Raw genomic sequence first — 15,731 nt, forward strand, 5'->3', positions numbered from 1 at the left:
GAATCATCTATTAATGAACTTGAGGAAAAAATGCCATCTGCCTTAGTAGCCATGGGAACAGGGCCTGTGGAGATCAGAGAAAGCAGTAGGACCATTGCAAACAGATTGTTAGGAAAATATAAAGAACCTAATTAAAAACAAATCTAGTCCAGTTCTTTCTTTATTTTTTTTTGGTGGACAATCCTGGGGCTTGAACTTGGGACCTCGGCACTATTTCCAAGGTCTGTTTGCTCTTGGCTAGCACTCTACCACTTCGAGCCACAGCACCACTTCCTTGGTTTGTTTTCATTCATTCCTGTCAGTTTGACAGTGAATAAATTACATATTAATATTTCAAAACTACCATTTGGTTTTAGTTTCATTATGTTCTCCTCATAAGACCAATTATAAACATTTTCAGCTGAAATTATTTCAGTATACATTTCTGAGTTTAGGAACTAAGCATTTTTTTTTTTTTTTTGCCAGTCCTGGGCCTTGAACCCAGGGTCTGAGCACTGTCTCTGGCTTCTTTTTGCTCAAGGCTAGCACTCTACCTCTTGAGCCACAGCTCCACTTCTGGCTTTTTCTGTGTATGTGGTGCTGAGGAATTGAACCCAGGGCTTCCTGCATGCTAAGCAAGCATTCTACAACTAAGCCTCATTCCCTGCTCCTATAAACATATTTTTTCTTGAATTCATATGTTTGATTTTTAAAGTTTAATACCAAGAATCCTTTTCACCATATGAAATCCACATGAATTGAAATCCATCCATTCTTTTGGATTTCAAATCTTGACTTTAAAAGTTTTCATGGAGGGGCTGGGGATATAGCCTAGTGGCAAGAGTGCCTGCCTGGGATACACGAGGCCCTAGGTTTGATTCCCCAGCACCACATATACAGAAAATGGCCAGAAGCGGCGCTGTGGCTCAAGTGGCAGAGTGCTAGCCTTGAGCGGGAAGAAGCCAGGGACAGTGCTCAGGCCCTGAGTCCAAGGCCCAGGACTGGCCAAAAAAAAAAAAAAACAAAAAAACAAGTTTTCATGGAACAGAATTACAGCAGATTCTTCTTTATGGAAATATGTGTTAAAATGTACCTGACAGTACAAGCAATAAAAGCATTTGTAATTGATTTAATATAAATATATCCTAATGGACATAAGTTTTACTCTATAATCCCTAATTAAATGTTGTTGTTGCATGCAATATAAATTGGATAAATGCATGTGGTATAGAATGATTAAATACATTAATTCGCTTATTCTTTCTTTATTTGGGATTAGAGATTTGAGTTTACTCTCATAGCTGTTTCATAATGTACAAGAAATTGTCTCTGAGTACATTCAATCTACTGTTCAGTAGCTATTTCTCTTGTCCAACTGAAACTCTCTAACCTTTGAACAACAACAGCAGAAAGAATATTAGCGTTTGTCTCTGGTTGTTAAGAAATGTGAAAAGAGGGATGGGAACATGGCCTAGTGGCAAGAGTGCTTGCCTTGTATACAAGAAACCCTGGGTTCGATTCCCCAGCACCACATATATAGAAAATGGCCAGAAGTGGCACTGTGGCTCAAGTGGTAGAGTGCTAGCCTTGAGCAAAAAGAAGCCAGGGACAGTGCTCAGGCCCTGAGTCCAGTCCAGGACTGGCAAAAAAAAAAAATGTGAAAAGAGATAAATGATGAGTAATTGCTAATAGGTACAAGGCTCCTTTTGGAAGTGATAAAAATGTTCTAAAGTTGGGCTGGGGATATGGCCTAGTGGCAAGACAGCTTGCCTTGTATACATGAGGCCCTGGGTTCGATTCCCCAGCACCACATATACAGAAAATGGCCAGAAGTGGCGCTGTGGGTCAAGTGGCAGAGTGCTAGCCTTGAGCAAAAGGAAGCCAGGGACAATGCTCAGGCCCTGAGTCCAAGGCCCAGGACTGGCCAAAAAAAAAAAAAAAAAATGTTGTAAAGCTAGATTATGGTGATATATATCTATATTATTGAGATAAGGTCTTATAGCTCAAGTGAGCCTGAAACTCAGAATCTTCATGGCTTAGCCTTTACCCAGTTCGTAATATTGCATTTAAAATTATTGCTATGATTAAGGTGATATACAGAGAGATTAGAATTATATAAGTCAGGTAAAGGAAGCATTTCTTTTGGACAATGTCACCCCTTCCCTCACTGTCTCCCAATTTTTCCCTCACATCTCAACTCAAAAGTTGTACAGTTCATTTTCAACCTAGTGTGTAGGGAATACCATTGTTGAATTTGCTTGTCCTTTGTATCTCCATTTCTGTGCCTCCCCTTATACTCTCAAAACATATAAATGAACAAAAAAATAAAAGAAAGAGGAAAAACTGAAAACCAAAAAGGAATAAAAAACCTCATTGTTTTCTGAGTTTATTTAGCATATATTGGACTCAGAACCCTAGCACTGTCCCTGGCTTCTTTTGCTCAAGGCTAGCACTCTGCCACTCGAGACACAGCATCACTTCTGGCCGTTTTCTGTATATGTGGTGCTGGGGAATTGAACCCAGGGCTTCATGTATAGGAGGCAAGCACTCTTGCCACTAGGCCATATCCCCAGCCCCTGAGTTTATTTAGATAAATATTATTTTGTATAGTTTGATGCACATAGACATTGTACCTTTGTGTTCCTTTCCTAAGAGAAACCTCTTTTGGTCTCACTGTGTGTAAATGCCTATAATCTTGTATCATTTAAAATGTTTGGGTATGTTTTAGATCTAATGTCTTCATATGAGACAAAAATGCACCATTTATTGTTGTTTTCTTGGCTTACCTCAGTTAAAATGATTTGTTCTAGATCCATCCATTTCCCTGCAAATAACATAATTTTATTCTTTCTAAAGGTTGTGTAAAATTTCTTGGTGTATAGGTACCACATTTTTGGAACCACTCATCTGTTGTAGGGTATCTGGGCTGTTTCCACAACCTGGCTATTGTGAATAGTGCAAAATGAACATGGATGTGGAAGTGTTTTTACAATGTCCTGGCTTGTGATGTTCTGGGTGGATGCCCAGGAGTGGTAAGCCTGGATGAAGGAAGATATTTGTTTAATTTTTGAAGAATCTCCAGACTGCCATCCAGAATGGCAGTACTAGTTTACATTCCTACCAAGAGTGAAACATGGTTCCTTTTCTTACATCCCTGTCAAAATTTGTTACTGTTCAAATTGATGATGTTGGCCAATCAAATTGGGGTGAAATGGAATCTCATTAAAGTTTGAGGAATGGAAGAAGGACCACAATTTTCGGGGCTTCTATTCTATCCTCAGTTCCTGAAGTAGGGTCTGGTATTAGGAATATTCTCCAATAAGCTCAATTACTTAAATCCAAATACATGATGAATTTATTGATTCTATTTCACCTTATTTGAGGATTTGCCAAGGATTATTGATAAACTATGCCTTTCTCTTGTTTCTCTGTGTATGTGCATTGTGTGTTTTGCATATTTCCTGAGTAATCTTGAAATTGAGACAAAATGATGAGGGAATAATCAAAGATACATGCATAGAAACCAGTGATCTGTTTATCAAAAGTTACAAGCCTTTTAAAAAATTTTTATTATCAAACTGATGTACAGAGAAATTACAGTTTCATACGTTAGGCATTGGATACATTTGTTTGTTACCTTGTCCCTCATTCCCCCCTCCTCCCTCCCCCTTTCCCTTTCCCCCCATAAAAAGCCTTTTTTTTTTTTTTTTTTACAGTGGTGAATTTCCTTACTTTCTTTTTCTTTTTCTTTTTTTTTTTTTGCCAGTCCTGGGGCTTGGACTCTGGGCCTGAGCACTGTTCCTGGCTTCTTTTTGCTCAAGGCTAGCACTCTGCCACTTGAGCCACAGCGCCACTTCTGGCCATTTTCTGTATATGTGGTGCTGGGGAATCAAACCCAGGGTCTCGTGTATATTAGGCAAGCACTCTTGCCACTAGGCCATATCCCCAGCCCCCCTTACTTTCTTAACAACAAAGCAATTCTTTTGATTGTGTTACCAAAGGCCTGTTTCACCTGCCTGTTTCTCAAGGTGTAAATGAAGGGGTTCAGCATAGGAGCAATGGAGGTGGTGAGGACAGACACACCCTTGTTCATTGCCATGGAATCTTTGGATGAAGGCTTCACATAGATGAAGATGCAGCTGCCATAGGTGATGGAAATCACGATCATGTGGGAAGAGCAGGTGGAAAAGGCCTTTTTCCTTTGCTGGGCAGAAGGGAATTGTAGAACAGTCTTAATGATACATATGTAAGATAGAACTACACATAATAGGGTCATGACAAAGGTTAACACAGCACAAACTATAAGCATCTGCTCTAAGAGCCATGTTTCTGAGCATGAGATCTTCAGGAGTGGATATGCATCACAGCCAAAATGGTCAATAACATTGGAATCACAGAATTCTAGATTTAGGACAAGGGTAAGTGGTGGTAAGACAATCAACATGCCAGCTGCCCAGCAACAAAGCACGAGTCTCCTACAGACCCTGCTGTTCATGATAGTCACATAATGCAGGGGTTTGCAGATGGCCACATAGCGGTCATAGGACATGGTGGCCAGAAGAAAGAATTCAATTACAGCAAAAAGATCAGTAAAAAAAATTTCAGTGATGCAACTGTTGTATGTGATTGTGTTATCCCCTGTTGATAGGCTGTACAAGTATCTGGGCACACAAGCAGAAGTGAATACAATTTCTAAGAAGGAAAAATTTTGTAGGAAATAGTACATGGGAGTTTTTAGTTGTGGATCCATGATGGTGAGAGAGATGATGGTGAGGTTTCCAGTTATACTCAGCATGTAGGTGAGACACAGAAAGATGAAAAGCACAGCTTTGAGTTGTGGGTCATCAGTCAGGCCAAGGAGGAGGAAAGTTGTGGTGTGATTTCTCATCATCCACTCTTGACTTTTACTTAGTCTATAGTGAAAAATTCATATATTTGGGTGGAGTGGTAATTAACAGAGCAAGAAGATAAATTCATATGCATTAAAATATTGTACTTAGAAACACAATGAATTATAGTAGTAGCTTAGTTTTTATAATTCATAGTTGTCATTTAAAGGTTGAATTAAAAATTCAAGTCTCCATGTCATATTCCACAATTTAAACATAATAATATATTATGTAATAATAATGGTATGACATGTATTATTTTACATATGTGTTATATTATTATTTTATAACACATGAATTCATATGTACTGTATTATACCATAAATATATTATTATGTTATAATAATAGTATAACATGTATTATTTTACATATGTGTTATATTATTATTTTATAACACATGAATTCATATGTACTGTATTATACCATAAATATATTATCTTACATATGATATTATTTAATACATATTATATGTTTATTATGTAATATGTACATAGTATATAGTACACAGTATACATATATTTTAGATTGTACAATACATATACATGTGTTTTTGAATAGCATATGTTATTAATATAAGAATGTACACGTACACAGTGCATTTTAAATAAATTCACCTCCTCCATTGTATTTTTATTTCTTCCCTTGCTTTCTAATCTTTTTTCAAAGTATTTGGTGGGATTCATCCTGCTGAATTTGTGTTTGTATGTAGTGCCCTTCAGTCCCCTTTGCTGCTCAGAATCCCCATTTTTTCTCTCCTCCTGTTGATCACCTCCTAGATTGTCACCGCTTACAGGTACTTCCCATTGCTATTGCTCCAACATCTTATCCTCTTTTTTTTTAATTTCTGGATTTTCTTTTCCTATGCTGCTAGAGACTGGCCTCAAGTTTTTGTGCATACTAGGTGCTGTACCACTGAAGGCATATTAAGCTCATCAATTGGTTTTTTGTTTTCCCCCAAACAAAACTGGTATTTTTTTCTTTGTTTGGGTCCTGGGGCTTCAACTCTGATCCAGAGCACTGTCCTTGAGCTTTTTTTTGTGTTAGGTGAGTGCTCTCTACTTGAATCACAGCTCTACTTCCAGTTTTTTGGTGGTTTATTGGAGATAAGCCTCCCAGTGACTTTCCTGCTTGGGTTAGTTTTGAACTGTGATCCTCAGAACTCAGTTTCCCCAAGTTGCTAGATTATAAGTGTGAGTCATCTGCGCCTGACTTGGCTGCTAATGTTTTGGGATATGAAGTGTTCTTTGTAAGACACAGGGTGAATTCTTGAGCTGAATCCTGAACTTTCTTTAGCCTATTTATGTTTCCCTTGAAATTTCATCATTCTTAAAATGCAAATATATTACAAATAATTTGATCTATTCCACAAGGTTTTGATCTATTGGTTGAGATGTTGAGGTCTAGACTACTACTGGTGGCTAAGGCCTATAATCCTAGAAATTCAGGAGAGTTCAATCTTAATAATCACAATTCAAAGACAACCAGGGCTGGTAAGATTGTGAGACTCTTATTTTCAATTAACCAGCAGAAAGCCGGAAGAGGAGCTTTGGTTGATACCAAACCTCCTCTTCTAGCATTTTTCTGGGTCATTGGATTTAAGAATTACATAGACTTCTTTTTTTTTAAAGAGTCTCATAGACTTCTTGTTTGCTCTGGCTTTGAACCAAGATCCTCAGATTGTGACCTCCTGAGTAGCTAGGATTGCAGGTGAGAGCGACTGGTGCTCAGTATTAGTGTTTGAGAGGTTGTACTTGGTAAGCAGCTACCTCAAGTGAAACACCACTTGACCCATGACTGTCTGCACTATTTTCTGTCAAGTTTTTCTTCCCTCTGCCCCAGGAGGTCTTGTATTTTTTTCCTAGGTGCTATGTTTCCTACATAGCTTGAAATAGAGTCATTCACTGTTACACAGGTTTATTTGTTGTTAAGGGCTCTGGCTATGTTTCTGCCTTTCACCTTCAACTACAATCCTCTTGATCTCTGCCTTCTGAATACCTGAGATTACAGGTGGGAGCCATCATGTCTATGTCGAATGGACATTTTTTTTGCCAGTCCTGGGGCTTGGACTCTGGGCCTGAGCACTGTCCCTGGCTTCTTTTTGCTCAAGGCTAGCACTCTGCCACTTGAGCCACAGCGCCACTTCTGGCCATTTTCTGTATATGTGGTGCTGGGGAATCGAACCCAGGGCCTCATGTATATGAGGCAGGCACTCTTGCCACTAGGCCATATCCCCAGCCCCTCGAATGGACATTTTAAACTATGCAATATTAATACAATTCTCTCATAACATACTTTATTTCTTCATACACGTCTTATATTCATGATTCCATTTTGTAGTATTGAGACACTTTTTTTCTGCTGTCTCTTGTGTTGATAGCTGTTGGAACTCATTTATTTCTTAACATATGCACTTGCTTTGAGTAGTGTTTTCTCCAACTCCAAATATGATTTCCAAATTCCCAAATAGCCACCTGCCAATAGTATAACCAAATGTACCCTAAACACAAGTCAGAAGCTTTTACTTATCACACTGTATTTTGCTTCTCCCATGCATATCTACAAACTTATATAGTAAAGTTCCAGCCATTTGTGCTAGACATAGATATAAGCAGTTTATGTCAATTACGTATCTGCAGAAATATTCCTTCCAATGCTCTGCGCTTCTACTTTTTAGTAAGGTGCTTCAGTTTTTAATTGCACTGGAAATACACATATTAGGCCATTGGTTTCTAATTTTTAATTTCTTGAGGTTTCACAGCACTCAATTTATGCTACTTCCAAACAACTTCCTACTCATTTTTTTGCTTAATATAGTTGTACCAATGTCTATATACTAACCAACAAAAAAACCAGTCTAAAATAGTTTTTGAATTGATATCATCTGAGGAATTCCTTTTGTAAATTGCAACAATCTGGAAAATCATTCAAGACTTATTTATTCAGGTCTCAAATCTAACAAATGACAGAATTTATTATACTTACACTTCTGGAAGTTAATTTTATCTTTTTTTTAGTGGCTTACAGTTATTATTAGTGAAAAATCTTAAAAATGAATATCATGTTGAAGGCTAATATGATATGATTTTCAGTAGCCTAGAAATATACCCTTTGCCTGAGATGTCTCTCTGTAGTTGACTGTGCTGTTTCTCTCCATCCAAGTAGAGCCATCATCCCTCAGGTGAGCAAACAGCTTTGGTTTTCTTTCTGTCATTGGAAAGTGGGTCCACAGAGCTTGAGTACCTTTGGAATAGTGGGTATTTCAATTTCTTTTGCTTACTGAGAAGATGTTCTAATTTAAATTTTTGTATTTATATTATTTGCCAAATATGTAAGCAAGTGGATAAACAAAGAAGTCCACAGTAACTCACATTGGAAAACCACTAAATAAACTTGGGTAAAAACCCAATCTTCCTGAGTAGCCATGGGAATATGGCCTGTAGAGACAGGAGAAAGCACTAGGAGCATTGTAAACAGATTTTTTTCAGAAAACATTAACAACCTCATTAACAACACATATGCTCCATTTTCTTTTCATTCACTCTTGTCGTGTAAGGCAGCTCATTTTTCTAGATTTCCTCTCGTGCTTCAGTGTAAGAGTGAATACATTCCATGCTAAAATTTCAAAGCAACCCTTTGGTTCTACTTTCATTATGTTCTCCTCATTAGGCCAACTAGAAAACCTTTTCAGTCTAAACAATTAATTCCAGGATACATTCCTAAATTTAGAAAGTAATCATTTTTTTAAGAGGCCAGAAACACACTTTTCATGCATTCACATTTTTGATATTTAAAACATGTTACCCAGGAATCCCTCAGACTCTTAGAAGTCCATATGACTTGAAATCCACCCTTTTAGATTTCTAATTTTGGCATATAATTTTTCTTGGAATAGAATTGGAGAGGATTCTACTGTAAAAAAATATGAATTAAATAAACATCTTACAATACAACACATGAAAGCATTTGCAGTTCATTTAGTATTATAAATTCTTATGGACATCATATTTACTCAACAACTCTTAACTGAATGTGGATATTGTATACAATATAAATTTGATAAATACATGTGGTATAAAATGATTAAATAATGGCTGGGGATATGGCCTAGTGGCAAGAGTGCTCGCCTTGTATACATGAAGCCCTGGGTTCGATTCCCCAGCACCACATATACAGAAAATGGCCAGAAGTGGCGCTGTGGCTCAAGTGGCAGAGTGCTAGCCTTGAGCAAAAAGAAGCCAGGGACAGTGATCAGCCCCTGAGTCCAAGGCCCAGGACTGGCCAAAAAACAAAAAACAAACAAAAAACAAAAAACAAAAAAAAAACAAAACAGAACAAAACAACAAAATGATTAAATAAATCAGCTCACTTAGTCTTTATTTGGGATTCGGGATTTGAGTTACTCTTATAGCTGTTTTGTAATGTGCAAGACTTTGTCTCTTGCATATAGTCAACCTGCTGTTCAGTAGATTTCAAAACTTATTTGTCTGGTCCAACTGAAACTCTGTATCCTTTGAGCTACAACAGCAGAAAGAGTATTAGTGTTTGCCTCTGGCTGTGAAGAAATGTGGAAAGAGATAAATGATGAGTAATTGCTAGTTGGTAATAAGGTTCATTTTGGGGGTGATAAAATGTTCTAAAGTTAGATTATGATGATGTACATAAGTTTGTGAATATTAATAAAATCATGTAATTGAACAATTATAATTTATACTTCAACTTTGTGGCTTATAAGCTACTATTAAGAAAAGCATTTTTGTTAATTAAATTTGTATTGCCTATTCTTAAGATGCACAATATGTTAATGATATACATATTATTGAGGGAAGGTCTCAAAGCTTAAGGAAGCTTGGAAATGAAAATCTTTGTTCTCTAGCCTCTACCCAATTATAATATTGCATTTAAAATTGTTTAGTTGCTATTATAAAGGTTATGTGCACAGGGATTAGAGTTTCGTAAGTCATTAAAGAGAGCATTTCTTTTTGGACAATACTACTCCTTCCCACGCTCTCTCCCAGTTTTTCTCTCCAATCCCTATCCACAAGTTATGTAGTTCATTTTCAACATACTGAGTACCACTGCTGAACTTGTTGCCCTTTTGCCTCCATTTCTGTCCTCTCCTTGCCCTCTGAAAGTCATATAAATGAACAAACAAGATAAAGCAAAAGAAAACACTAAAAACAAAAAGGAAAAACAAATTTTTGTTTTCTTTTCCTGAGTTCATTTTGATAAATATTATTTCATATGGTTTGATGCACATAGGCATTGTGCTGTTGTGGTCTTCTCCTAAGAGCGTCATCTTTTGACATGTGTTTAATGCCTAGATTATAATTTATGATGTCCTGGTGTGTTTTAGGTCTGGTGTTTGCATAGGAAGGAAAATATGCACCATTTGTCTGCCTCTTTGCTTGCCTTACCTGTTTTGTTCTAGGACCATCCATTCCCTTGTGAAAGACAAATTTCATTCTTTCTAAAGGTTTTTTGAAATTCCATTGTGTATATGAATCATATATTTGGAACCATTGATCTACTGTAGGGCTTCTGGGGTGTTTCTACAACTTGTCTTTTGTGAATAGTGCAGCACCTAATACAGACGTGCAAATGTCTTTATGATATCCTGGCTTAAGTTGTTCTGGCGGGTCAAAGGAAGATCTTTGTTTGTTTGTTTATTTACTTATTTATTTGTCTTTTGCAGAACCTCCAGACTGCCATCCAGAGAAATTGTACTAGATTACATTCCACCAACAGTACAATAGGGTTTCTTTCCCCCCACATCTCTGTCAACATTTGTTGTTGTTCCATTTTGTGAGGTTGGCCAATCTAATTGGGGTGTGATGGAATCTCACTAAAATGTGATGGGTGCAAATTACAGGAGCTGATCAGATTTTCTGGCAAAGTAGCAGGGCATAAAATTAACCCACAAAACCCAATAGCTTTTCTGTATGCCAACAATGAGAAGAGTGAGACAGAAATCAGGAAACTCCATTTGCAATAGCCTCAAAATATACCTAGAAATTAACATAACCACAATTGAAGGACATATATGATGAAAAATTTAGCTACCTGAAAAAAGAAATTCCAGAAGATTTAAAGAAGAGGACCCCCCCACCCCCCACTTCTGGCCTGGAAGGATTAACCTCATAACAATGGCAATACTGCTCCAAAACTATCTACAAATGCATTGCAATACCCATTAAAATCTCAATAACATTTTTCAATGATATAGAAGAAACAATCCCAAAAATTCATATGGAATAGAAGAAGACCTAAAAAGATAAAGGATCTTTACCACAAAGAACAGTACTGGAAGGATATCAATCCCAAGCTTCAAGCTCTATTACAAAATTGTAGTGATAACAACAGCTTAGTACTGGTACAGAATAGGCCTGAGGAACAATAGAATAGATTAGAAGACCCAGAAATGAACCCTCAGACATATAGCTACCTAACGTTTGGTAAGAAACTCAGGAACACAGGATGGAAGAAAGACAGCCTCTTCAACAAATGTTGCTGGAAGAATTGGATATACACATGCAGAAAACTTAGGTTAGATTATCTGTCTATCTATCTATCTATCTATCTATCTATCTATCTATCTATCTATCTATCTATCTATCTATCTTTGCACCAGAATCAATTTCAAATGTATCAAAGGCATCAATGTAAGATCATGTACCCTGAAAATATTACAAGAAGGGATAGAGGAAGGGATAGAGGCTCCTTAGCACAGGTCAAATTTCCTAAGTAAAATCCAGAATCACAACAAATCAAAGAAAGACTGGATAAATGGGATTGCACCTAACTGAACAGTTTCTGTATGGAAAAGGATATAGCTAGCAAGCTAAATAAAATATACTCAGAGCTCAAAAAGTTAAACTTCCCAAAACAAATCCTCAACGAAACAGCAAACCAATTAATAAATGGACTAAAGACAGAGATTTCTCCTAAGAAGAAAGAAGAATGACCAATAGACACATGAAGGAATGATCTACCTCTGACCATAAAAGAAATGCAAATCAAAATAACAGAGATTTTACCTCGCTCCAGTTACAGTGTCCATTATCACGAAAAACTATGCATAACAAATGCTGGTGGGGATGTGGCCAGAAAGGAACCCTAATACACTGTTGATGGGAATGTAAACTGTTCAACCACTCTGGAAAGCAGTATGTAGGTTCTTCAAAAGACTAGACATAGAGCTTCTCTATGACCCAGAAATACCACTCTTTGGCATATATCCAATTGGTCACAAAGCAAGCTACACCAAAGCAACCACCACAACCATGTTCATTGAAGTATTGTTTACCATAGCCATGATATGGAATCAACCCAGATGCCCCACAGAAGAAGTAGATTAAGAAAATATAGTATATATGAACATTGGAATTCTATGCTTCCATCAGCAAGAATGACAGTGCCTCATTCATAAGGAAATGGAAAGACCTGGAAAAAAATTATACTGAGTGAAGTAAACTAGACCTAAAGAACGAGGCTGCATGGTTTCCCTTATTTGTACTAATTAGAATGTGCCTATAAATCTGTGAGTAAACCCAATGGATAGTAAAAGGCCAATAATGACACTTGGACACGATTAATTAAACATCAGTCTAAACACTCACACAATTTGAACAAAGGAGGATATTCTTAGGAGATGAACACATGAGCTCAGTAGCTATGTGTGTATGATCTTATAAAATGATGTTATTGAAATGAACTCCAAGAAATAAAATCAACAGAGTTTTTTTTTATTGCTTGTTTCCCCCTTTTTTTTTGTTTTGTGTTCCTTTCCTTTTTTCTTTGTTTGGATTCCTTCTAAAACTGTTTTTGATTTCTGTAACCTTTGTCTTTTATATACATTTATCTGATTTAGGGAGGGGAAGAGGAAGTACAAAAATGGTAGGACAAAGGTTGAATTCAGGAATGAAACCCAGTACACACTATATTGGAAATGACCTATACAACTTGGGGGGTAGATAATTTGGGAGGGGAAGAACTGGGAGACAATGAGGGATGGGGTGATACTGTACAAAAGGAAACATACTGACTTATGACATACTGAGTTATGTAATTGTAACCGTCTCTACATCAGCTTTACAGTAAAAGAAAATGTGGGGTTGGAAGAAGGACCAGAGTTTTCCAGGCTTTCTATTCTATTCTCAGAGCCTGAAGTTAGGTCTAGTAGTAAGAATATTCTTCAATAAACATAACTCCCCTAATCAAAACACATGATGCTGGACTCTATGATTTCCCTCATAGGAAACAATTAGCACAGGTTTAGGCTAGTCAAAGCAGAGGATCACAAGAGCCCAATAGCTATGCCCTTATGAACACATAAGATGATGCTAAGTGAAATGAACTAAATGTTATGGAAACAACTGTTATATCACTGTTGTAATTACTTTCAACATGCCATGTGAAACAGTAGCTTCCTTTGTTGATGATCCTCTTGTATCCCTTTTTTGTGGTTGTACCCGTGCTATCACTGTATCTCATCTGAATACCCTGGATACTGTAAATACTGGTGTTAGAACTATGGAAGTGAAAGGGAATATCAAAATTGAGAGACAATGGATAAAAAGACAAATGACTCCAAAAGCACGACTTGCAAAACCATTTGTTGTAAACCAACTGAATAACTCATCGGGGGAAAGGGAAAAGGAAGAGGGGAGGAGGGAGTAAGGGAGGAGGTAACAAATAGTACAAGATATGTCCCCATGGTCTTATGTATGAAACTGTAACCCCTCTGTACATCACTTTGACAATAAATAATTATTAAACAACCCACATGATGCACTTATTGGTTTTGTTTCACTTTATTGTACTAAAGATTATTGCTACAGTAAGTTATTCTGATGTTTTCTTGTGTGTTTACTGTTTTTTTTTTTTACTGAGTCATTTGAAATTCCTAGGAAAATATGAGGTCAAAATGCAAAGATACATGCAGAAAAGCCAATGAGCTTTTCATCAAAACTTATCTAAATATCTTTTACATTGGAGAATTTCCTTAATTCTTTAACAACAATGAGATTCTTTTGATTGTGTTACTGAAGGCCTGTTTCACCTGCTTGTTTCTCAAGGTGTAAATGAAGGGGTTCAGCATAGGAGCGATGGAGGTGGTGAGGACAGTCACACCTTTGTTGATTGCCACTGAATCCTTGGATGAAGGCTTCACATAGATGAAGATGCAGCTGCCATAAGTGATGGAAATCACAATCATGTGAGAAGAACAGGTGGAAAAGGCCTTTTTTTTTTGCTTGGCAGAAGGGAATTGTAGAATGGTCCTAATGATGTATATGTAAGATAGAGCTACACAAAATAAAGTCATGACAAAGGTTAATACAGATCCAACTATTACTATCTGCTCTAAGAGCCATGTTTCTGAGCATGCGATCTTCAGGAGGGGGTATGCATCACAGAAAAAATGGTCAATAACATTAGAGTCACAGAATTCCAGTTTTAGGACCAGGGTAAGTGGTGGAAATATGATCAGCAAACTAGCTGCCCAGCAACAAAGGACGAGTCTCCTACAGACCCTGCTGTTCATGATGGTCACATAATGCAGGGGTTTGCAGATGGCCACATAGCGGTCATAGGACATGGTGGCCAGCAGAAAGAACTCAGTTATAGCAAAAAGATCAGTAAAAAAGACTTCAGTGATGCAACTGTTGTATGTGATTTCCTTGTCTCCTGTTGATAGATTATACAAGTATCTGGGCATACATGCAGATGTGAATGAGATTTCTAAGAAGGAGAAATTTTGTAGGAAATAGTACATGGGAGTTTTCAGTTGTGGATCCACAATGGTGAGAGAGATGATGGTGAGGTTTCCAGTTATACTTAGCATGTAGGTGAGACACAGAAAGATGAAAAGCACGGCTTTGAGTTGTGGGTCATCAGTCAGGCCCTGGAGGAGGAATGTTGTGATGGTGTAATTTCTCATTATGGACTCCTGACTTCTCAGTCTGTAGTGAAAATCCAGATATTTGGGTGGAGAGATAATTAACATAACATGAAAATTATGAAAATATCATCACATGAATTTAAATATTCTTCTTACACTTATTATCAATTACAGTAGTAGCTCAGGTTCTATAATTTTTGTTGTCATTAAAATTCAAGTATCCATATCCTATTCCAAAATTTAAATATGTAAATATATATAATGTTAAAATATGTATTGTAACATCTTATATATGTATTATACTATTATTTTAAAGCACAATAATGCATATGGATAACATAGTAACATATAATACTTTATATTGTATTTTATATTATGTGTTATATGTTTAATGTAATATGTACATTGCATAATCAACAAACACACATATTTCTCATTTTGTACAGCATATACAGTTATGATTTTGAACTAGCATATATTTCTTATATGAACATGTACATGTACACAGTCCATTTTTAACAAGTTCACCTCATCCATTGTATTCCTTTCATTTCCCTCTCTTTCCCATCTTTTATCAAAATATTTGCTTGGACCCATCATGTAGGCATTATTTTCATATGTAATGTACTTCAGGCTCCTTTGTCCCTCAGAATCCCCATTTTTTTCCTCTCCTCCTAGTGATCATCTCTTAGATAGTTACCTCTGAAATTTATTTCCCATTGCTATTGCTCCAAAATCTTATTTAATTTTTTTATTTCTGGGCTTCTTTTCTTGTGATGCTAAGGATGGATGACAACTTCTGTACCATTGAAGACACTTAATTCCAATTAATTTTTTGTCAGGCAAAACTGACTGCTAGTTTTTCTTTTGTGTGGGTTCTGTGGCCTGAACTCAGGGCCTGGGCACTGTCCCTGAGCTTTTTTTGGCACTCTCTTCTGTAGCTACAGCTCTACTTCCAGTGTTT

At 36.9% G+C, this 15,731-nt stretch overlaps 2 protein-coding genes across 2 annotated transcripts; both read right to left on the reverse strand.

Moving 5' to 3' along the window:
* Positions 1-3,934: 3,934 nt before the first annotated feature.
* On the reverse strand, positions 3,935-4,867 carry LOC125354466 (olfactory receptor 6C2-like). The gene has a single exon (XM_048350077.1). The coding sequence runs from the start codon at positions 4,865-4,867 to the stop codon at positions 3,935-3,937; it is 933 nt and encodes a 310-aa protein (XP_048206034.1).
* A 9,003-nt stretch (positions 4,868-13,870) lies between these two features.
* On the reverse strand, positions 13,871-14,806 carry LOC125354475 (olfactory receptor 6C2-like). Its single transcript, XM_048350089.1, has one exon. The coding sequence runs from the start codon at positions 14,804-14,806 to the stop codon at positions 13,871-13,873; it is 936 nt and encodes a 311-aa protein (XP_048206046.1).
* Positions 14,807-15,731: the final 925 nt, after the last annotated feature.

This window comes from Perognathus longimembris, chromosome 1 (genome assembly GCF_023159225.1).
Source record: "Perognathus longimembris pacificus isolate PPM17 chromosome 1, ASM2315922v1, whole genome shotgun sequence".
In the NCBI taxonomy this organism is placed as follows: Eukaryota; Metazoa; Chordata; class Mammalia; order Rodentia; family Heteromyidae; genus Perognathus; species Perognathus longimembris.

Bases quoted from the DNA above. Each gene is read 5' to 3' on its own strand.
- LOC125354466 (XM_048350077.1), bottom strand. From the start codon at position 4,867: ATGAGAAATCACACCACAACTTTCCTCCTCCTTGGCCTGACTGATGAC.
- LOC125354475 (XM_048350089.1), bottom strand. From the start codon at position 14,806: ATGAGAAATTACACCATCACAACATTCCTCCTCCAGGGCCTGACTGAT.